General features: G+C 41.5%; 1 protein-coding gene across 8 annotated transcripts in view; it reads left to right on the top strand.

The window, feature by feature from the left end:
* The first annotated feature begins 252 nt into the window (after positions 1-252).
* Positions 253-24078, top strand: part of mical2a (microtubule associated monooxygenase, calponin and LIM domain containing 2a) — a 39620-nt gene continuing 15794 nt past the window's right edge. For 2 of the 8 annotated variants that reach the window (XM_075460606.1, XM_075460580.1), the window contains exons 1-12: positions 640-802; positions 10064-10432; positions 16693-16900; positions 17179-17295; positions 18483-18584; positions 20055-20210; positions 20659-20759; positions 21381-21638; positions 22433-22548; positions 22695-22821; positions 22915-23005; positions 23621-23768. In XM_075460606.1, the coding sequence (XP_075316721.1) occupies positions 10172-10432; positions 16693-16900; positions 17179-17295; positions 18483-18584; positions 20055-20210; positions 20659-20759; positions 21381-21638; positions 22433-22548; positions 22695-22821; positions 22915-23005; positions 23621-23768 (1685 nt within the window). In that variant the 5' untranslated portion in view covers positions 640-802; positions 10064-10171. Of the gene's footprint in view, positions 347-635; positions 803-10060; positions 10433-16692; positions 16901-17178; positions 17296-18482; positions 18585-20054; positions 20211-20658; positions 20760-21380; positions 21639-22432; positions 22549-22694; positions 22822-22914; positions 23006-23620; positions 23769-24078 lie in introns of those variants that run through there. The other 6 variants (XM_075460598.1, XM_075460639.1, XM_075460630.1 and 3 more) reach the window with 6 other exon arrangements.

The raw sequence follows: 24078 nt of genomic DNA, 5'->3' as shown, positions 1-24078 counted from the left end.
TTCATTAAGGTATTTCTAGATGTTTGTAAACCTATATAATTTAAACCGGAGTCTGGGAAGTGTAGGCCATTATCTTTCACGCACACATGTAGGGAAACGACAAGCAATCCTTTAGCGCCTCGCTGTAGTTTCGCCAACTGGCCGCAAGATGGCGGGATTCGCTCTCCAAGTGAACATGTCCGCAGACATTTACGCATCTTCGCATAATTTGTTCAGAGGGTCTGTCTGTTCATGTGGAGCTAGATTACAGTTTCTGCTGACGCACAGCGAAACGTGGGCTTCAGTGTTTTTGACTATCTGGGGTCCGGGGACGTGCGGCGGCGCCTGGTAGTCTCAGACAAAACAGGTAGGCTGCACTTTGTATCTGGATGAAAGCTGGATATTTTGTAACTGGTGGCTTTCAGAGGTATGCCGTGAATTTGACTTAACCCTCATGGTCGTACCTTTTTCATTTAGACATTATTTAACATCTCTGTCTGGTGATCATATCCAAGCCCATTAACAGAGCCCTTTGAAGTTAGTCATTTTTTTTCTCCAGCTTTCAGTAGAAAGTGTGTGTGTGTCTCTGGGGAGGGGGGGCTTGATTAAATGCTCATTGTTGACCTGAGAAAGTCAGGCTCCTCGGGATTAACGAGCAGCCGCGGACGGTAGCAGTTCTGGGATGTGTCCCACATTGTGTCACCGCCCTCTAACAGTGGACTCAGCTGCTCAGAGAAACTGCTGCCTGTCTGACTGACTGACGCATTTCTCACAGCAAACGTCTTTTCGGTTGGAGGGACCCGACAGTTTAGGTTTAGATAAGGTAAGCTCTTTTTGTTTTCTTTTCATTTTTCACTCTTTGCGGCTTCTCGTCTTGCCTAACCCATATCTCGGCTGGTGTGACCCTCAGGCACCTGACAGAGGTTTTTGACCTGTTGCTGAAACATGTGTTCCAGTTGCCTGTTTGACTAGATTGAAAAGTGACTGTGGTACAAACTCTGACTTTATGAATGATGCGTATCCTCTAATCAAGTAGCCCACGACAAAGTCACTGTAAATCCGCCATAACTTTTGAAGCTTTTTGGACATTTTTTTTTCCAGCTGACGCGCGGCTGTTTGCGGTGTCCTGAACTCTGGCCAAAATTCAATTGTTATCACACAGTCCTACTGAACGCCTTTTGAGTAGAGGCAGACATCTGGGCTAGTCTCTGCACTTTGATAACACAAATCTTATCTCCACTTGCGCAACCTGGCTGCATTTCTCTCTTGTCGTGCTTCTGATTAGCGCTGAGCTCCTGCTTGTCAAACATCCCTCAAATCAGATCCATTCATGGCAGAGATATTTTCCACAGGCCGCAAGCGAGTTGAAAGAGTAGAGCAGAGACAGGCACAGATAAAGCGAGAAAAGGCTTTATCTTATTTTTATTTTTTTAATTAAATTAAATAAAATAAAAATAAAAATCCTACAATTGGAGTTCTTTTCAGCCTTTCTCACCTGCTCAGCAGCCCAAAGACTCTGAATAGCTCCCAGCCTGACTTTTAGATTGTTGTGACACAAACTGCATAATAAAGAAAGGTGTGGCGTGAACAGGCAGCACTGGCAGGTTACTGAGTGAAGCTGAGGGACAGGAACTTCTGTTCTGTTTTTTTTGGCAACACTGTGAGTTAATATGCTGCTGCTGATCAAACACACAGCTGGACCTCAGATAAACAGGGGCTTCCTGATTTAAGTGGGAAAAGAGCAGAGAGGATGAAGCTCCTCTGCTGGACTGATCTGTTGGTTTGCCTCTGGTGTTTCAACATACTGCATGAGCACGCAGACTGGTTATGATTCACGTGGCTTCCAAGCTGATGCATCACGATTCCTACAGCACATGTTTACTGTTGGCCTTAGGAGTCCGGCAGCGGTGGTTCTCTTCCCCCATCCTCTGTGAGCAATCATTTCCTGTGAGTTTTAAAAGCGTTGAGGATGCAGCACACCTCTTCTCATCAGGCTGTAAGAATCCGCTTTCATAAACAAGAGGCTTTGCCAGTGAATTTGCTGACATCCGAACGGTGTTCGTGCACATGCTCCCTGGTCCAGACAGTGATGGAACACCAAATTCATACTGAAGGAGATTAATGGGCCCTTCCTGCACCAACATTTAACCACATTACGCTCCTCGTGCTGGAATTTCCCGCTCAGTAAGTCTTTTTTTAGCCGTTCACGTGCTAAAAAAAGGACAACGTTTAAATACAATCAGATTGCAGGGATATTCAAGTGAAAATGGTGCAGAGACGGCATGTAAAATGTTTAAACCGAGGTGTTTGTGAAGAGTCTGAGAACCCGAGGAGACTAATTATCGTAGATTTGAAATGGAAATGTTTTCCCCATCTTGCTCGATGAAGGCTTTCAGCTGCTCAACAGTTCAGAGCCTCCTTTAGCCTACCTCATATTTAGTTTATGTTTATGTGTTTGTGTTTAATTTTTAAACAAGTGGCATGAAGTATTCCTCTTTCAAAAGATTTACTCCCAGGACCTCAGTAAGTCATTCACAGTTGATGGCACTTTCACAGATGTGCAAGTTACCCGTGTCATGTGTATTCCCGCTCCCCCACACTGCCACAGATGCTGACTTTGAACTGTGTGCAGATAAGATTGGATTATCACTCCCTTCTCAAGCCCAGAGGATGCAGCTGCCATGATTCAGCGCAACCTCTGGATCTTGTTTATGTGTTTCTTTCCCATTGACTTTAAGTTGCAGTGATTGTGTTTGACGAAGGGACGGGTCAAATAGTCTTTTGTTTTTGCTTGTGAAGGGTTCCTAACTGAGTAAAAATGCCTCTGAAATATCTAAACTTGAAGGAATTTGATATAGGAGATATGAGATGATCCTTTATGAAAGGAAAGGAGGTATTTCCCTCCCTAAGTTCTAAGACTAACTGGGACTGAGGACGGAAAGGTGAGTGTGAGCAGCCTGTGACGACAATGTTCCGTGGCTTTTCCCTAAATGTTTTATTGTAGTACCGTGATTTTATATAAGACCTCTAAGAAACAATGTGATAAGAAACACATTAGCTAAAGTACTGCAGAGTACATATACTTGTTGTAAATATAAAAAACTTGGTAAACCATCTTATCGCCCAATAAAATGATAAGTATTTTGGTGAATACTTAATCTTTTGTTTTTGCCTTACGGGTTTGATAAAGATTCCCGTTTCAACGCTGCAGTCGCTATAGAAGGAACCCGTTTGTTGGACTTCACTGCAATTGGAAACCAATATACGTCTGCCTACAAACGTGCTCGTTTTTAAACCAAAAGGTCTGAATAAACTGAGCTGAAGGTTTCAGCACAGCTTCAGTGGGTTACTTGTGCAAATTGCTTTGCCAGCCTTTCATTTTTAGTGTATAATTACCAGCTTTACTGGAGTTTTAACTGAACAGTCTCCTCTTGTCATGCAGCCAAAAGAAGGCCAACATATGATGATCTTCAAGGGGAATATGAATGTGATACCAATTCCCCTTGTCTTGTTGATATCGCGACCACAGATATCAAACTATTTCAGAGTCTTACTACTGTAAATCAGAGCTGCATTTGACGCCAGACCACAAAAACAAGTCGTTCACAGCTCAGGATGACGCATGGATGAGTCATCTGGAGGAGCTCCACTCTGTAATGATTGCTTCAGCCTTTAAGCGTCTCTTTTAAGTGTCTTGCATATAGATGGAAGTATGATTAACCCAGTAAGACCTGATGCAACATATGAGTGCATCTGTGCCAAAGCAAGGAAAGCCCCCCCCCCCCCGTCTCAGTGTATAAACCAAGTAATTAAATGGAGAAATCAGTGAATCCATAATAGGAATTAGTTTGTCACAAGACGTGCGAGGAGTTCATGCTGTGAATGAGAAAAATGTCAATGTGCTTCACGCCGCCCAATAAACTGACTGAGAGCTGAAGCCTGGACTCGCTATTGGAAGGGAAGTGTTGTAAACTTTCTCCTTCCTCTCTGCAATATGCTTCCTTCCTTGTTCCACAGCATAAACCAGAGCTTATGCGTCCAGGCATCAGCAACACAAAAGAGATAGGAACTCGGAGAGATAGGTGGGGCACGTTGTTCCTTTTGGCTTGGCACTTTGAGTGGTCTAAACAAGCAAGAAGACACTGTAAAAGCAAGAAGCAGCGACTCACTGGTACAGTTAAAGTTCAGTTTTAGTCGGTCAGACTCATTTTATGCCAGGTTTTCGTCAGGTTAGAATAGGATTTCTTCATTTTTAGGTGCTGCAAAAAACATTTCTGCTTTGATACAAGATGTTTCCCAGCATGCTGCTCTGTTGGCACATAAAATCATCTAAAAGAAATATTTCTCGGTCTTAAAAATCACAGTGGGGAAACTTTACAGAGGTTGCCCTCCTCTGACCTTTGATCTGAACAGGAAACCAGACGCACTCTGCAGGAAGAGTCTGGATATGAGGCGTCCCGGGGAGCTCGCACGCTGTGTTGCAGCGTTACATCATCCCAGTATAATTTTATTCCCAAAAGAGCCCCGGTGTTACAGAAAATTTCCAAGTGACCCAATGGTCATTTAAAAAAAAAAAGAAGATTTGGCTCTCTGAAAAGCCAAACAAGTCGACTGTGGGGCTTTAAAATGAATTGAAAGCAGGTAAACGGGAACACTTGTCCGCTGATTGCAGTTGTTTACAGAGTCCTGTCATGCTCGTATATTTTCAGGTCATGGGGTGTTTTCTTTGACAACATGACACTTGTCTATTCTGAGCCTGGCTTTACTGATTGTTGGCTTACACACCACACTATTCCTGCCTGGCAGTAATACTACTAAACCTTTACTGTTCCTCTCACTGGTGTGGATGAATCACAGGCACTCGGTGATCTTTAACTCTCTCTGTCTGTCATTTTTGTATATGCTCCATGTTCATTAACTGAGCATGTTTAGATGATTATGTGAAGCCGGTTTGGGTAAATTTGACCCAATACTCAGTGTAGTGATAAAATCCCAGCTGATCCTTTTCATTTGATACATGGAAATGTGGGGTTACTTACTGTACTGCTCCTGTGAATTGTTGGTCTCAGTGGTTGCACAGGTGTTCGCTGTGTTCTACATTTATCATTTTCCAGAGAACCATGTGGCGAGCACACCTTGTGTTGTCAGAGGGGTCCGCAGACAATGAGCTCCGCATGCCAGCTCCCGCTTCTGTAAAATACCAGTTTTCTCCCCTTACTTAACATTCAGCGTTACCTGTAAGTGAACTACATTGTGCATAACACCTCTTCTTTTGTTTTGGCACTGCTGTCCGGACGTGCGGCCAGATTTCAGAGAGCTGAGATAATACTGTGAAGCTCTGGGGCCTGGCGAAGGGCAGAGCCCACAGGCTGGAAACTAAATGAGCACCATGTTTTCTGAGGCACTCTGCCTGCTTATCAGGCCTACAGAGGGTTCCTTCCTGGTTTTCTTCAGTCCAGTCTGTAATTACGGTTGCCGGCTGGCTACATTACAGTATGTGAAATTCCCAGCACTCCCAATGTTTTCCTTGTGTTGTCAGGTTTCTATTGTATTCGTATAGCCTGAAGCTATGCGCTCTGTAGAAACAAATGAAAAAAACTGGATCACTAGTTGGATATTCGGCTCTGTGTCTATGCAGTTGTCTGTGCCAGACCTGACTAGATGATTTTAATAAAGTTTCTTCTGACCATCCGTCACTTCTCGGTGGTCCCACACAAGGCTGTCATGATTATGAAATAGTAGCCGATCATTCATTTTCCTATAAATATTTGCAATTTAACTAACCTGGATTTCTCCGTAAATTTGCCAACTAATGTTTGTAATTCTCACACCTTATTTGAATAATAGCAGCCATTTATTGGGAAATTGGTACAGGAATATAACTATATCTGTAAGCTCTATTCGTCACTCAACTCGATAAAATGCAGGAAAACAATGTGCAAACATGACCTGAATGTTAGTTTCACCCAGCTGCTTTCGTAGAGACGACTGGGGAGAATTATGATGGTTTTGCAGACATGCTCATGATTATCTATGACAGGGATGTCAACATCCGGTCGTCGAGGGCCGCTGTCCTGCAGGTTTTAGACGTTTCCCTGCTTCAACACACCTGATTCAGATCAATGCATCATTAGCAGGCTTGTGCAGAACTTAACAATCTTTTGAAGAGGTCCATTTCATCTGAATCAGGTGTGTTGGAGTAGGGAAACCTATAAAACCTGCAGGACAGCGGCCCTCGAGGACTGACTTTGGACATCCCTGATCTATGATCATGATAATCATGTTTATAGACAGCACCAGCACCACCCACCTTGACCTCACTTATAAGAGTTCAAAAATCACTCATTCCTAATATCGTGGAGATTCAAAGAAGATACGAAGGAAGACCCAAAATAACCAGAGCTGCTAGTACAGGATATGAGTTGTACAGCGACATTGCAGAGCAAAGTTCTCATGAATATAAAATGAGAGGATTACATTAGCGGTATTGTATTTACTTCTTATCAGCAAAGTCAAATGGAAAAAAAACCACACCCAGCAACAGCTTGTGTAGCTTATTCTTCGACCTCCACCCCAACAACATTCTCTTTTGCGGTAAAAGACATGTTTTAATAATCGAATAAACACGGTCAGTCAGATTGTATTTAGTACCAGTACGTATTTTTATTCCATTTCAGAGCTTTCTGTCTTTATTAGTAACAACGGAGTTAATCTGCCACAGACAGATTAACTCCTATTCACCTAAATAAAGTTAGGATAGATATGATAAAAAAAAACAGTTGTATCTTTTCCACTGATATAATAGAATATATATGCCTGATAAAAGCATGCATGTTTTTACCTTAGGTGTACTGTAACGGGTACATTTTTCACCTTCCTAACATTCCTCCTTTATCAATCTAGAAACTGATAGCTTGCTATGTCTCTCACAAGCACCCTCACTTGAATATCTGTACTGGACAGTATGCAAATGCTCTTTAGGTTATGTGTCACAGTAGAGTTAAAAAAAAGAAGAAAGAACATAAATACAATGAAAATCATATATAAAGTATCAGTGATCACTGGTTGTTGAAATCTATAGCACAATGTCAAAAGCACAGATAATTCTTAAGAATGCTCTGAATTCCTCATTCTGCTGAGAAACGAATGACTGCCCGTTACTTCCTCAGTTGGCTCCAGCTGTTTTCACTTCATCAGATCATTTTCTAAACAGACAGGAAACGTAAACCTGCGCACTGTTAAACTCTCTGGTCATCTTCACTATTATATTCTCCAGTTGTGATGTATGATCGGTGTGTGTGTGTGTGTGTGTGTGTATTTTTTCCGCTCAGACTGTCATTAGTTCCATTTTTACAGCCGCTCTGTGGGTTGGTTCTGTCTGCCCACAAGTGACTTTCCATTCTGTCAGACTGAGATGGTGAAGTCATGGGACAGTGTCAGAGACGGTGTAGTTGCAGCGTTGAGCATCGACTTGGCTATGAAGACACTAAGTGGTACCTTTTTTTATTAGTCCTCATAGACTCGCACAGCAGAGGGTTCCAATAGTTGTGGCTATTTAACCACTTTACTTGGACTGAAACGCAAAAGCATAAGTGCGGTCAACATGTCTTTATTTGAACTTTCCACTAAAAGCACGAGAGGTTATTGAAGGGTGACCAAAGTTTGGAATGAAATGATATCAGTGTAGAATGAATTACCATTGGGTATTCTTGGAAGAGCTCGGCCACAAACAACAGTAATGAAAATGGGAATCTGCTTTTTTTTTTTGGCTGGAATATACATCATATGTTATTACATTAACCAATCTTATAAATGCTCACATAGAACCATTATGAAAGATACTGTTTGATGCAAACGCTCTAAAACATACTGCAGTTTTCTCATCATTCTTTGACGTTCCTTTCGTGGATGAAAGAGTAAACCTCCTGCATCATATATCATGCCAGTCTCTCATAGTCGCTCATCACTCGGTGATGACCTGTTCATTTTCCAAGAATGTGTGGAGGTGGTCCTGTGACTGAGGGCTGGCAGAGTGTGTTGAACTCATGCTGATGGTGCAGTTCAGGGCTCCTCCAGCCACGTTGCGCAGGAATGTGAGCTCACTGGATGTAAGCTGTGAAGGCCTCTGCAGGATCTGCTGACAGCACGGTTCAAAGGTGTGGAAAGTTTCACCTGAGTACGGGCTTTTAGTGCGCTGGGTGGTGTTCCCTTCTTGGCTTTAGCCCTTCTCTGAAATGTACAACTACACCAAAACAGGATACAAACACATGGCCAAACAGGATTTTGTGCAAATTGATGTGCTAATTTTAGCATCGAGACTTAATGCTGTTGCTGTTGGACCATGATACAAAGCCTCACAACACTGAAAATACAATGAAAAGTGTTTGACTCATGACTGAATGGATACTCAATGGAGCGTTTATCTGTTCCTAAAGCTCTATATGGACCATTTCGTGCCACACACATGTATCTTTCTGTGGGTGTGACAGTTCTAGTGGATTACTCTTGGTGGGTGTTCAACTCATGCACAGTTACTCTGACATGTCCTCTAACTATGCCCATTCCACTCCGTGGGACATTGAAATATCAAAGCCAGGCTTCTCCCAAAACTCACGGAAGCTGTGGTCTCCACCCAAGTGAGCACGCACATGCTTGATGCAGCAAATTTCTACATTTTGCTTTGATGTCGAGTTCTGGCACAGATTTAGTAAGCTCTTGATGGTTGGTTGGACTAAAGAGAGAACTAAAGTGTATTTTATTATGTCAGTCCAGCTCTATTCTGACAGGAGTGTGGGTTTTAGTAGTCTTTCTCATGCAGGCGTATATGTTGGCTTACTGTGTGCACATACCTCAGTACAATGTGTGCCATGAAACGGTCATACGTAATCATCGACTTCAGTCCATGTTGGTCTGAGTTCAGTCTCCAGCCTGGTTAGAAATGGCACAAGAAAATACTTCTACTTGCTGTGTAGAGTCGCACACCAGGAATGAAAGGTGCTAATGGAAACAAATGGGAGTTCCCTCGAGGCCAAAAACAGAAGAAAAACTTTGAGGAGCAAAGTATACGTAGTGTTGATCCTGCAGAATTGAAGTATGTTTAATTTTCAGAAAGGAAATACAATTCCCCAAATAAAAACTCGGCTAGTATTAATGAGTGTACTGGAGGCTTTCAACTTCCGAGACTGTGACCCTCCCCTCTGATGAAGCTTGGAGAAATAACAAAAAGCTCCTGAATGCCTATAAAATCATGTTTTTTTTTTTTTTTTGATCCTACATACACTCTAATACATAAACTAGGTCTGTCTCTGAGGTAGTTTCTGACTTTCAGAAAGTGGAGAAAAACGGTCAAATTTTGACAAAACCGATGAATTTCCGAACTATTCTTCACTAACCCGCCACGCACCCTCAGGCTATTCTGTAATCAGTTCTCCCTCCATGTTGACGTTTGATATGACACCCAAAATGCCAGTTTTAGACCAGATCGCATTCCTTGTAAGAGTACATTACGATTGTCGTTTTTCGTTCACTTTGGAAATGTGTAAATTTGAAGTTGTTTTGTTTCTTGTGGAGCTGCCACTGAACCCTGAAGCCGTTTAACAGCATGGTCCTTTTTTTGGACCAGTAAGTACGATGCATAACCACAAACGTTTCAATTTATAGGATCCCGTGACCGTGCCTCTATAAAGCACAAGTTGCAACTATGCTCAGCGGCTGCCTGATGTTGAAAGACGGGATCACTCTGCTTTGGTGCCTGTTTTCCTCTCTTACATGTATCTCACAGCCTTGCCTGCACTTGAAATGTTATATTGTTGATGTGGGTTTAGGCTTACTGTTTCTCAAAATATCCTCTGACTTAGATACTGGGTTGAGGAATTTCACTAAGTCTATCCTAATGTAAAGTGGATGAATTACCTCATCGTCCTAATCTATAATCCATTTAAATGCATTGGAATAACGTAATGATTCCTGCTGAGTTTTATCAGGTTAAAAGTAGAATATGGAAAAAACACGAGTTACTTAAAGCCATCTGTTGGACTCTTTGCCATGAGATGACATCAGACTCTTATGTGTCTTGCCTCAGCAGACTGGGCATGACGGTGCGGGCCAAGCTGAGGGTGTAGCCACATCTGGCAGAGAGCGCTGAAGTGAGCAGGAGCCTCAGTACGCCAGACCATCTACTGCAGCGGGGAAGATGGGAGAGACGGAGGAGGAGAGGGACAATGTGGGGAAGCTTTTCGAGAACTTCATGCAGGCCTTGACCTGTAAAGGAACCCTTCAGGCCTTCAGTGTCCTCTGCAGACGCCTGGACCTTGACCCTGCAGACCACAACAGTTTCTATAGCTGTCTGAAGGCAAAGGTCACGTCCTGGAAGGCCAAAGCACTATGGAGCAAGCTAGACAAAAGGATATCTCATAAGGAGTACAGGAAAGGCCAAGCCTGTATTGGCACCAAGGTAAGTTCATTTATATCTTTGTACCACTATACTTTATGATAAAGATGTTTAACAGAGAATGGATTTATTTAAGGTGAGGAACAATGTTACCAGGATGGAAATTGAGGCACGTTTAAGTTATTTAATATGATTTGCCCCGTAAATGCACATCTATTCTGTAAAACCCTGCTTCTAAAAAAAAAGAGATGTTTTATTAAAGGTACAAATAAAAACACTATGCAATATCAGTTAATTTAAAATATTTTTGATTTGACTGAAAACCCTACAAAAGCTCTTAAAAACACTTTGATTGGTCAGCTAAACTAGAAGAGTGCTTCTACACAATTCATTTTCCAGTCCATTTTACAAAGACAATATGTCACATTTTTAAACTGGGATTGTTTTTTGAAATGCATATTTTGAAAACAATGCCTGGCATGCCAACTCTTGGTGCAATTGTCTTGTTTCAATCGGATATCACTGCAAAACATTCAGTAGCTACGTTGATCCGCGGCGCCAATCGTTTCAGTTTCACAATGAAGGCTGAAAAAATTGTACCGTCACTATGATTTCCACCCTCATCTTCCTTTGTCCATACAGCAATAGAGCTCACTCGATGAAAAGATTCAAAATATCTAAGGTGTGATGCTAATAGATGATAACATAGCAACACACTGTTGCCCACCGTGGATTTAGATGGAAATGTTTGCCCAGTCTGGCTCGATATGGGATTTTAACCCCTCAACATTTTCGGTTTTCGTACTGCTTCAAATGTTTTAAACGGGTCAGTTCAGCACCCAGACACATTTACAACAGAGCTGTGCTCTTGTAACATCGTCAGAATGTGGTCTTGCGTTGTCTTGCCAAAATGAGCAACCCACCCCGTGAAAAACGCAGAATGGCAGCATATGCTGCTCCTAAATCGTACATATATTGTTAAGCATTTATGCACGTTATCGTGAGTTAGCCACGCCACGTGACATGGCATGTATAAGGAATTACTCATACTATCACTTGCAAACTGTGAGCTCATAACAAGCCAGGTGGTCTGTTTCGTATTCAGCAAAGATGATGCAGCTCTCCAAAATGAATTTCAAACATTCACCATCATGAAGCAGTTTTCCAGTTGGCCTCATCGTAAAGAAGCTCTGGACCAGAGAGCGTCTGAGTCTTTTGATTACACTATGCACTTTGAATTATGAAATCCTCAAACTCCTTGAAAGTTTACATTCAGAAACTCTGCTCTGAAATTGTTGAACTATTTGCCCACACAGTCTTCCACAGAGTTGTAACCCCTCCATCTGCACTTCTGACAGACTCAGACTCTCTTTGATGCTCTTTTTAAATCCAAACCTGTTCCGTCGGGTGTTCAAAAACAATTAACTCTCCCAGTTTCATCATCTGATATGTTAATGTATCTTCTGACTGTTTTCAGTTACATATAGGGTTTAAATAACTGCCAAGTCATTGCATTCTGTTTTTTTTAAATTTTTTATTTACATTGAACACATGGTGTAAGCTGTTTCTGATTTTTAATTTTATTATTTTTCCATAAATTCTTGTGTTTGTTTCCCACTGCAAGCTGGTGGCTCAGTGGTTAGGGCACATACCACATAGGTAGAAAAATGAGTGGGCGAACTCAACCTTTCATTTGCCTGCAGTCCCCACATTTCCTGTCCATGTCTCTGCTCCACTTGTGCAATAAAGAGGAACATTCAGAGGAGAATATTCTACAAAGGATAGATTTATTTCCTGGTTTCCAGGCAGGCGGTGTTTTCTTTTAGGTTTGGTATGAAAGTCGGTTGTTTTAGAATGGGCTTAGACAGACAGTGCGTCTCACTTCACATAAGCTTTTATGTTATTTTTATGTGGTCATGTAGCTGTTTTAAAAAGTCAATTTGTAGAGTCTGTAACAAATAAGAACACACTGTTCTTATTTGTTTGACAAAATGCTTCAGCTGGTGATATAAACGCTGTCCTGTTCCATCAGCCAACTCTCTGGACAATTGGATTATCTTTAAAAGGAGAGTTTTTCTAAATCAAAAAAGAAGGCGTAAAAGCTGACGAAAACTTTGCAATGAGAACAGATGGCAGTACCTCTCACTCTCACTGTTATACACAAAACAAGAGATGCTTTGTTGCTCTTAAACAGGTGATTTGTGACCAGACAGAACAAAAACCAAACACCCTGAATTTAACTCGTAGACAAATGTCACCACAAATAAATCAATAAAAATCTTAATGACATCTGAGCATATGAGCCTTTTTCACATCCACAAAGAGAGCTACTAAAGAGCTGTCCCTGAAGGGAATCATTAAGATGTTCTTGAAGAGGCAACAAAGCAGCCAAACTGAGTCCTGCGTGTGCAGGGGTGGGGGCAGTAAAGGTGATTCGGAAAACCTGGACTATCGTGATTACCTTTCATCCGTCAGCTGCGCCCAGCTTGAAAGTGTGTTTTTATTGCACCGACATAGAGACAGCGTCACTCAGCAGCTATGATTATTTGGCTCCAGTTGTCCCGAGCGTTTGCTTCGTTCTTTATAGAATTCCCCTGAAAGGTTGGAGTCGGGCCCGGATTATTATTAAAAACATGTTTTGAATGCTTCAGTGTGCGCTTCAGCTTTGTAGGTTGTGTCTGATTTCAGCCAAAACTTTAACAGGTAATAAGTAGAGATGGAGAAGAAGAAACGGGACTCGCTCGCAAATCTGAGCTGAGACCTTTCGGTTCGATTCTGTGATTCTGAAAATGAACTGAACTGGATTTACAAACAATGGATTGTTAGTCCTATTTGACAAGCCTGAGATTTTCATTACTCATGAGGGAAGGCAATCTACTTTTATATCTTGTCTCTCTTGAGGAATAATTTGTTTACAACTTACTTTTTCTTTTTTTCTTTTTCTTTTTTAAACTCTGCTCTCCACCACAGGCAGATGTGATATCACTCAGCGCCTCTTCCTCAAATTGCTGCTTTAGCGACAAATTTTCAAAGGATGTGATGTCATCTGTGTGTTTTATGGCCTGACAGAGCTGGCAGCAGTCACGCGTTGCCATGGCGCGCATCGTAAACTTTTACTGTGTACAACAAAACTTGTTTCTTAATATAAACCATGCTGCAAGACTTTGTCAGATCCCAGGCTTTGTGCTTTATATCATCAAACTGCAGTGCCATTCAATTCAGTTTTATATGAATTGTATTTGAGATAGAAAAGTTTGGCTGAAGTGTCCAGTGGAGTCTTTCTTATATGGGGTCTCTGCTTTTTCTTAACGTAAAATGCACTGTTTATATCTTCGAGGTCTGTCCTGCCTTTTCTGCATCATCACTGCATTTCTTGGTCTATAACCATTATCTGTAGATAGGAGGGATCTCGTGAAACCATTTTCAGGTCTGTGTTTCGCATCATTGCAAGGTGGCCCCACATAAAATGCTGCCAAAGGTTATAAATCATGCGGGGTAACGTTTGATACCTACTCAAGCTGACTTCCATTACATCATCTTCTTCCTGAATCTGACTGCTCTATCTCCCTTTTGACTATACAGGGTTCATACATGTGCTTGCATTCTGGGACGTTGTCATACATTTGGCTTCAGTTTAGCCTAAAGACAGTGACTTGGCAACACCGTAACCCACAGAATGTTGCCTAATGATAAGGATGACTTTGGCTTCGCCCTAACTCTAAACCTGAACCAGAAAATAGAAGAAGACTCTGCAGAATAAGACCATTACCTATCCGGAGCATCCTCAAACTCAACTCTGCACAGTTGTTAAAATATTAGGGTCAAAGGTGAAGAACAGATATAAATATGAACACTGATTACTTTATCTCTTACTTTATTAGTGATATACAATAGTATTGACATTCTCTCTTATGTTGATAATTGTCTGATTATCTAGAATATATAGTTTGTGACACAGGACATCTATAAGAAGCTAATTAGATTGATCCTTTTTTTTGTTAACTGATATTTTATCCCCTAAGTTCATGCAGCAGTTAGTGTTTTGTCTATCAGTTCTGTTTCTGGCCCCTTGTTATCCTGTTAACATATTAATATCTGCCTGCCAAAGAAAAATTTAACCACTGATTAATTCTTGAAATCCTATCTTCAGACTAAACTTTTTCTTTTTTTTTTTTTTGCATCTTTACTTTGTCAAGTGTGACATTAAACCGAACAGTTTGGCAGTTTTCAGTTGAGCAGAAAGGTAACAAGAAGGCTTCTGTGTGGTTGTCGTTGATATTTTTTCCCCATTTTTTTTTTCACCACAAACTGATTCATTTACAGTGTAATCTGCATGATTATTGATGCATGAAGATTTCATCAATATAAGTGAAAGAGACGGTCAACAGGGCTTGTTATTAGGAGGGGAGACAAATGCCCGGCTGAGGTCGGACTGGGAGGAGATAATGAGGTCGCAGGTGGGAAGCTGAAAGGAAATGTGTGTCCTGACTCAGCTAATGTAGCACAAGCCCTCAGGAAAGCTTTACATCTGCAACAATATATCAGTGAATGGAAAGTGCTAAAACAAACAGAAGAACAAACGTCTCTGCTGGTGACCGATGGTGAAGTCAAAACTGTGACATGAGTTTAAAAGAAATATCTGCATCTGAATAAGCTGAGTTAGTTTATTTTTTCTATGCATGAATCATGTTGCCTTCCACTTCTGTCTCTTTTTGTGTGATAAGCCAGCACAACAAAGCACTGCTCTGTTATAGAAAATAACAAATGGGAGCAGGCAGGCGTGTCTGGGCAGCACATCCATCACCTGTGTGTGTATGTGTGTGTGTGTGTGCGCTTCACACCTGAACATAGATAAGTCATCTTTATAACCTCAGCCTGCTCATGATTATGAACTAATGTGTTTCTCTACTCTAAAAGCAGAGATTAAGATCCAGTCGCTCAGTTCTGAAGAAGTGTGTAGATCCATTTAGTAGGGTGGTACAAAACTAAACAACACTGGACAATACATGGCCACAAAAGTAAAAAACTAAACGCAACAACAAAGGCTAAAGACAGACAACATTAAGGGAAAAACACAACAAAACCAGAAAGACGGCAAAACACACAAAAGACAAAATGGAAATGAATCATTTTGAAATGCGAAAAGATTAAAAAATAACAAATAAAAAACAAAAATAATGCATTTTAAATGTACAAAACACAGCAAAACCGTAATCGGACCTGCATTTTGAAATGAAAGACGACACATTTGCATCTTGAAATACTCAAGATTTCCCAAAACACTTTATAAGTTACAACAACTCAGAAAACACCACATTTAAAGAACTTTAGTTCTGTTTTCCGTTTTGGTTCCGTGTTTTGTGAATGCTGCGTTTCTTGGTTTTTGCGTTGACATCTTGGGGATTTTTATGTCGTCTTTTTGTTGCTGTGATGAATTTCTCTTGCGAAGACTCGTTAATCTGATTGATTTATAGAAAATGATGCGTGTGGAACCTGCTTGTCCTTTCTTGTTACCCTGTTGGTCAAAGCCTGTCTGTCCTCTCTTTTGTGTTCAAAAGCTGAGCCACAATCTCTCTAACCCAGGAAAAACATATTTACTGCTCTTTTTTTTGGTGAGGTTATTAAGACGGGAGACATTTTTGAGCACAGTAGGGTTTGATTTAGGGCTGAATGTCAAGAGAGACAAGGAACACAAACACATATAATTTATTTTCTCTATACTGTGTCTTAATGTGTTCAAAGAAAGAAAAGACGGAGCCTGCCAGCACACATGCATCAGCTCTTTCATCTATCATTCAAGGCGATGATATCATGTTGAACCACACATGCTCAGACAGACGCTCTAACCTCACTGAACTGACTTCATGCATTTTTTTTGGCGAGACTGGTGCATGAATAACGCCTGAAATATGTAAAGGTTGTTCACACACATCTCTTGGGGCTGTTTTGTAATAAATGCATCACTTCAGGGATTTGCAAACTCTTTTCATCACGTGTAATGTTTTCTCTAACGCTCCACACATCAGGTGGTCCGAGGAAGTCATCCTCAGACTGGACTGAGGGCTGAAGAGCCCTTGAGTTAGACACTGCGAAGCCTCTAAATGTTCCAGAGGAGCAGTAAAGTACTGCTTCCCTCTCATAATCTGGGGGGGGGGGGGGTGTTATAAACAAAGGAGATGGGAACCATGTTTCATCTCACACTCGTCTGCTGGAAGAGTCACAGCCTTGTGTTGGTAATATGACAGAAGTGTTACCAAGACGTTTCTCATTTCTCAGCACCGTGCGTTGGTAATGAGGTCGATTTGTCACTCTCGTTTACTCAGTGCCTCATCATCGGCGGAGGTCCCTGCGGCCTGCGGACTGCCATTGAGCTCGCCTTGATGGGCGCCAAAGTGGTGGTGATGGAGAAAAGGGACTCGTTTTCGAGGAACAACGTGCTCCATCTTTGGCCCTATACCATCCATGATCTGCGGGGCCTTGGGGCCAAAAAGTTTCATGGAAAATTCTGTGCCGGGGCCATAGACCACATCAGTGAGTATCCAGCTTTAAACAAACAAAGCAGACTGCAGAGAACCATCATTTCAACGGCTTGTGCTCCCGTCTTGTTCTTTCTCTGATTACCCAAAGTTCATGGTCATAGGTGACCCCGAGATAGTTTAACTCATCACCCCGGGAGCTCAGATTTGGAAGTCTTGATTCTATACTGCATAAGTAGGATTCGCTGCCAATAATGTCAAGATGACAACACACCAAAACTCAAAGTTTGGCAGGATTTTGCATCTGCATGACTGTGTTTCTGTATCTAACAGGCATTCAGCAGCTGCAGCTGATCCTCCTGAAAATCGCCCTGATCGTTGCGGTGGAGTTTCACATCAACGTGGAGTTCGTCAATCTGTTGGAACCTCCGGAGGATCAGGAAAATGAAAGTATGCTTTCGCGCATTCAAACAATAGTTTTAACCATGCGTTTCTCCTCACCCACCGACTGTTGGATTATGACCTGAGAGATGTGGGGGAGTGAAACAGATGGAAACTACACAGCTGCGACTCTTTGTAGGATCGGGACGAGAAGTTTAATGTGTTTTTAGTTGGATACTGTGTAGCATCCTGGAGCATCTGTGTTTAACCTCCCACTGCTTTTGGCTCTGCTTTAATCCCGGTTAGGCAGCAGTGACCTTATCCTGCAGTATTTAATTTCCTTGACAGCAGCCAATAAACAAGAGGCAAACACTGGCACACACTTGAAAAACACTTGTTTTTATTATAGATAGATGATACTCTGCCCTGTAAGTGGTCTTGCTCAAATGTATACCCGCTTTGTGCGGCACCTACTTAATCATAATACAATTAGATTAAACACTTGTTTCCACTGTTTTAAACAGAACGACATTTACTGCCTCGGTTCAGCTTTGAGGAGACTGCAGTGTAGATAACTACTTGACCGGCTACGTGCAACGCTGGCCTGAAGCGCGCTGGAAGAAAATGCCAGCACACTTTTGTGTGTCCCTTCAGCTCTAATATTAATACACCGATAACAACAAGAGCCTCTCCTAAATTTAGACGCAGATTTATCCCTCCTGCACTGCTGTGACAGACTTAGCTGCGCCCTTGACTTCATGGAATGTATTTTCCACATGGTGATATTCCACTCAAACCGGCCTCATGTTTCTGCAGCACCACAGTCCCTACTTAAAATGGTGAATATTCATAATGAAAAAAAGACAAGACATACACTGTGTTAGCTGTATAACAGCGACGCCACACAGTTCATTTGCCTGAATTACAAAGCCTCAGTTGGAAGCAGCAGTGCTACAGCGCACCTATTCATTCATCTCTGCACGGAAACATTTAAAGTGTGGCAGAGTGTCTCCTGATGACCTAATGATACTTTTAGTATGAAAGGTGCAATATAAATAAAGTTTGATTTGATTTAAAGTGTGGCAGAGTGGTCCATGAAGTGTCTGAGGGGGGGAAAAAAATCCTTATCATGTGATGCTTCTCCTGCTTTGTTGCTGGTTGATCTGTGGAGGAGTGCAGCCTATTCCTTTCATTTGTATACACCCAGTGTGGTTTTGTTTCTTTTTCCCGGCATTCTCAGTCTCTCTCTCTTTCAGAGATCGGGTGGAGGGCTGCAATCCGACCTGCTGATCACCCGGTGGCTACCTTTGAGTTTGATGTCGTGGTGGGGGCTGACGGACGCAGGAATACTCTAGAAGGTGAGAAGACGGTGAACAATAGAGCAGTGTAGGATGCCTCGAGGATGTTCTGTACTTTTAGATCTGACTACAGTGGGATGACAAAGGGGTTAGAACCTGCTGCGACTCCCAGATTGTTTGGCGTGTCAGTTAGTATTCGGAAACTACAAAGCAAGGGCAGGTAGCATCCATTTGAGATCATCGAAGAGACTCGCAAAATCATGAAAACTTTATTAATCCCACTGGGAAATTAATTTGTAGCTTCCCAGTGCAGACACTCATTAAACACCCACCAAAGAATTAAAATGTCAGAAGAACCATGTTAAAAAAGTTCCAATTAATGGAAGTATTAGATAAAAGCTATAAATAAAATTGATAAATGACACGTCATTTGAACCCTATGTTTATTTGTTTCACTTGTCTGGCATTAAAGCTATAATGAAAAACTCACTTTCTGGTAACTTGTATGAAGTCATCGATCTGTCCCAAAGGGAAAAGCTTATGAAACTGCCGAATGCTGTACATAAATAGCACAGCGCTGGGGCTCAGTTCAGCTGCTGATGCATACATGATGGACCGGCTCCAGCTCTGTAACTGTTTTCAGTGTTTCTCTAAGAAATTCTGTGATCTAACAACCAATTGAGATCAAATGCTTATTCCTTAAAAGGGCATTCTGGGGCAGAACAAGACGTTTAGCTCATTCCCCAATTATGAAGTAGCCTGAGGGAAATGATTTCCCCCTTACACTCTGCCTGTTTGTGTGCTGCTTAGCTTTGGTAACACAGTTCAATGCGGCTCTGTTAATTGTTGCCACGTTTTGGGGAGAGCGATGATGTAAAAGATGATTTTTAAAAGTGACAGAATGGAGATGTCGTGACTCAGGCTCAGAAAACATAATTCTGTTGCTTGCCTGTCCCATGGAGCTCTTCTTCTTCTTCTTCTTTTTTGTGAGCATCAAATCCCTTTATTCCTTTGTCATCTCACGGGTTTAGAATCAGCCCCGTTTCTCTGTAAGTCATTTGTTTTAGATTGAAAATATACCTGTAAAATCATGATGTGACTATTTGATGTCCACCTGGGGCTTTTGGATTTTCGTTGGGGCATTGAAAGTGAACATTCAAAGAAGCTTCAAACAATGAATCCAACTCCTATTAAAACTCACCTTAACCATTTTTTTCTGTTACACCTCAAAAATAAAGAAACTGTCAGATGGTATTACAATTTTACACGTGGTTCTTTACTGCTTTTGATCCCGAAAATTACTTCAGCACAACATGATCCATTTTGATGATAGATTTGATGACTTAAGTCCTTGTGCTTCTGACAATACATGACTTTTTTCTTCCCCTGGCTAAGCTGCCTTTTAATCCAAAAAAGCTGCCTTGTAATTATGGTATAAAGCTAGATTTCCTTTTGGTTTGAACAGACAAGCCGATAGGACTGCTTTGCTTGGGAAGATCCACATTCCCACTGCTTCTTTCTTTGTCCCAGGTTTCAAAAGGAAGGAGTTTAGAGGTAAACTGGCAATCGCCATCACAGCCAACTTTATCAACAGTAACACCACCGCAGAGGCCAAAGTGGAGGAGATTAGTGGAGTGGCCTTCATCTTCAACCAGAAGTTCTTTCTTGACCTCAAAGAGGTGACAGGTAGGGAAACATGGATGATTAAACTTCCTCATTAAAGAACATGAATATTCTACACAGTACAGTATGACCAATGCAGAGGAAATACCTCATCAGAAATTATTTTAACTGTTTAACTGTAAGTTTGTGTGAAAGGTGAAAAGCCGTCTTATTCACAACGTTTAAAAGACATCTAATCTATAAAATGCTGTATCCCACATAAACACATTCCGATAATCACCTTTCACTAAAAACAATGCCGTATTTTAAATGAATGAAAGGCTTTTGTAAACCTGCCACACCCTATAGAAAGCACTCTAAACTGGTAAACAATTATAGTATAGTGGGTATAGTAAGATAACATTTATATGCAAGTACATTAACTGGCTTTATAACAGTTAGCCTTCACTACTAAGAGATTTTTCTGTGTTTGGAATTGTAGCAAAAAAAACTAATTTCTCATTTCTTGCAGGTATCGATCTGGAGAACATTGTGTACTACAAGGACAACACACATTACTTTGTCATGACTGCTAAGAAACAAAGCCTGCTGGACAAAGGGGTTGTCATTAATGTAAGAAAAACATGTAAAGTGCAGGGATCAACAGTCATTTTTAAAACATTTTATTGCTGTCTCACTTTTTTTGTCCAATTTATTCATTTGAATTTATGATATTTTAGTATAATTAAAAAAAACGGAATTTAGGAGAATTTCTTATTTTATCTGAAACTGTCATACGTGTACTGGACTGTAACTATCTGTCAAAACTGCTGTAGTTTAAACTGAAGAATGCCTTCATAATCAGACAGGGTTTCCCCTTTGTCTAACTTAATTTGATGTCGGTTTAACATCAGAGATGTGGGCAGATCTTCAGGGGTCTAGATTTTGACATTTTTCTATATAATTTATAAACTTTAGTCATTCATTCATTTTTTTTATTTATCTTTTTATATAGCTGCTTATTTAACCATATAAGTCATTGAATAGTTGTTTATTACGTATAGTTGAGGCCTGGTAAAAGGCAAAGCCTCATGAAGAGACTGGGTAAAGGGTAAAATACAGTGGGGCTTTTTTCCCTCTTGTGTGCTACATTTCTACAAAACCGATCATGCAGAAATAAATCTCTGTCATCTGAAGAAGCTAAATGCCTACACTGTGTGTTTTTTGTCTCCCGGCGGGCCTCTGTTCAAACAGGATTACATTGACACTCAGATGCTGCTGAGCAGTGAAAATGTCAACCAGGAAGCTCTTCTGAGCTACGCCCGAGAGGCCGCTGACTTTGGCACCAACTACCAACTTCCCAAGCTTGACTTTGCCATCAACCACTACGGGCAGCCAGATGTCGCGATGTTTGATTTCACAAGCATGTACGCCTCTGAGAACGCTGCTCTGGCCAGGGAGAGATTTGGACACCAGCTGCTGGTGGCATTGGTTGGCGACAGTCTGTTAGAGGTAAGGAAAGGCCTGACCAATTGAGTAAGGTAAATGAGCTCAGCTCAGGTTCCGGGTGCCCGGGACAATGTGGCCAGATGCGGCAGGGTGAAGGTCAATGAGACGGAAAAGGGGGGGGGTGTTCGTATACAATACTGGCAGCTGTAGTCGAAGTTCTTGCCCCAGTCTGAGTTGATCCATCTCGTCCCGGTACGAGCACTCATCCCGATGTTGTCATGAGATGCCGGTGGTTTTACATCTTCCTATGTTCTTCATGTGCATATAGGGAAACGTTAAATGTGGCTGTATGGACATGCGCGGGTTGATTTGTATGCTTACACAGACGAGCATTAATAGGTATGTGTGTAAATTATTTAATGTCTGAAGTCAGACTTCTGGTATGTGACAAGTAAAACATAACAAATAACAGAGCACCAAAGCATGTTTCACATTCCAGGCAAGTCTGGGAAACTGAAAAAAATAAGTAACATGATTTCTCGAGTTACTTAGAAGGGTGCACACTTGCATGGGATTTTTTCTACTTTATCAACCCCATCATCAGCTCTGTCCACAGGTGTTTTATTGCAATACTTGTCTCATTGGGTGCATATCATGTCATGTGTATCTGTATTATATCACCTTTTGTTTTACTTGGCCAACACGCTTATAAAAATGCCACCTTACATCTAACAATGAGAAATGAAAAACAAATGGATTTCAACCCTCTTTTAATATCAGCATACAAAGAGTTGTTTTGTCTCTTTGTGTATGAAACACTAACACACAGTTATGTTGCTACATTTGCTCCTTTGCAGCCCTTCTGGCCAATGGGAACAGGATGTGCCAGAGGCTTCCTGGCTGCTTTTGATACGGCCTGGATGGTAAAGAGCTGGGCTGAGGGTCGGACAGTCCTAGAAGTGCTCGCAGAGAGGTAGGCACACGTTATGTTTGAAAACTATACAGCTGTTTATATGCATTTTGTGCAGATCGCTGCTGCTCGACATTGTGTGCTTGGACTTTTCTGCATTGTCCCAATTATAGTGATGTGAATAACCATGCTGTTTTTTTGTCTTTTAGAGAGAGTATTTACCGACTACTACCACAAACAAAGCCTGAAAACATTGCTAAAAACTTTGAACAGTACACCATAGATCCTGGAACTCGATACCCCAACCTCATCTCCTCCTGTGTCAGGCCTCATCAGGTGAGCAGATCTTCTTCTGCGTTTTTTAAAAACAAATAAAGCTTTACAAATGCTTTCAGGGAAGACATTTTTCCCTTTTCCTTCTTATTTCAGGTGCGTCATCTTTACATCAGTGGAGAGCTGAACTCCTGCCCTCTGGAGCGTGCTGCTACCATACGTCGGCCCGTTAACCTCTGCAGGCGGGGTAAGTGTTGCAGAAATTGACAGACTCGAAGCATGGCTGCTGCTCTAAACATTGTGGCCAAAATCGTTCCTCTTGTTTTCTCTCCGTTTCATGGAACGCAAGTATTGAGTAGCCATTATTAACTTTTGGTTTAAAAGATAGTAAGTCACGAGCTGAGCTTTTGCTTTTACAAGTGGCTTCAAGCTTTGAAAGAGGATTTTCATGCAATAGTCAAACAAATATCACAATCTTGAAGTTCAACGTAACTCTATACTCTTGTCTTCAAAATGACACAGTATAATGTTTAAATGTATGAGGCAAAAACTAAATATTTGACTTGGTGTGGAAAAAGTTGATTAAAGTGTGAAGTCTTATTGTAGCAGACACAGAAGCTCTTCGTGCTGTATTGAGCTGTTTGTTTTACTAAAGTAACATTAGTCATACCGCAAGGGCAGTGAGCGAGTCCAGACAGAGACGTGTACATACCTCAGTACCCACTCCCACCTGGTTTAATATCACATAGTTTGTTAAGCACGGTTATGATATCATCCTCTTTGCAACTTCCTGAGGGTCTGCATGACTGATTTATTTATTTATTTATTTTTTTTTTTTGCTTTTCCCTTTTTCCTTATTTAGAGTCTGAGATCAGACCTTCAAGGCTTCTTACCTGGTGCCAGAAACAGACAGATGGCTACAGAAATGTGTCAATCACAGACTTGACATCTTCTTGGAGAAGCGGCATGGCCCTCTGTGCCCTCATCCACAGGTTCAAACCGCAGCTGATGTACGTAACACACATTTGATACTATCTGAGCCAGTCTGCATAGCGGCCTCTGCCTTTCTGAAACCACTGTCATTTGCATAAATCCATCTCTTACAGTACTTAATGCAGGCATGCAGGCATGCATTCACATGACCATACCGGTCCTTTTGTTTGTAAAATGAACTCTCCACCGTCTTTCTGGGGAGATTAATCTCTTATAGGCCTGTTAAATAACATGCGCTGAGCAACGGCTCTTTGGTCTGTGTCTCCTGCTGAGCTCTCGACCTCCTGACAGATGGAAGAGGAGACATAATATACAGATGTCTTGTTT

This window comes from Odontesthes bonariensis, chromosome 1, assembly GCF_027942865.1.
Source record: "Odontesthes bonariensis isolate fOdoBon6 chromosome 1, fOdoBon6.hap1, whole genome shotgun sequence".
Classification (NCBI taxonomy): domain Eukaryota; kingdom Metazoa; phylum Chordata; class Actinopteri; order Atheriniformes; family Atherinopsidae; genus Odontesthes; species Odontesthes bonariensis.
Note: the sequence above shows the minus strand (reverse complement) of the source record. Positions and strands in the feature narration are given on the sequence as shown.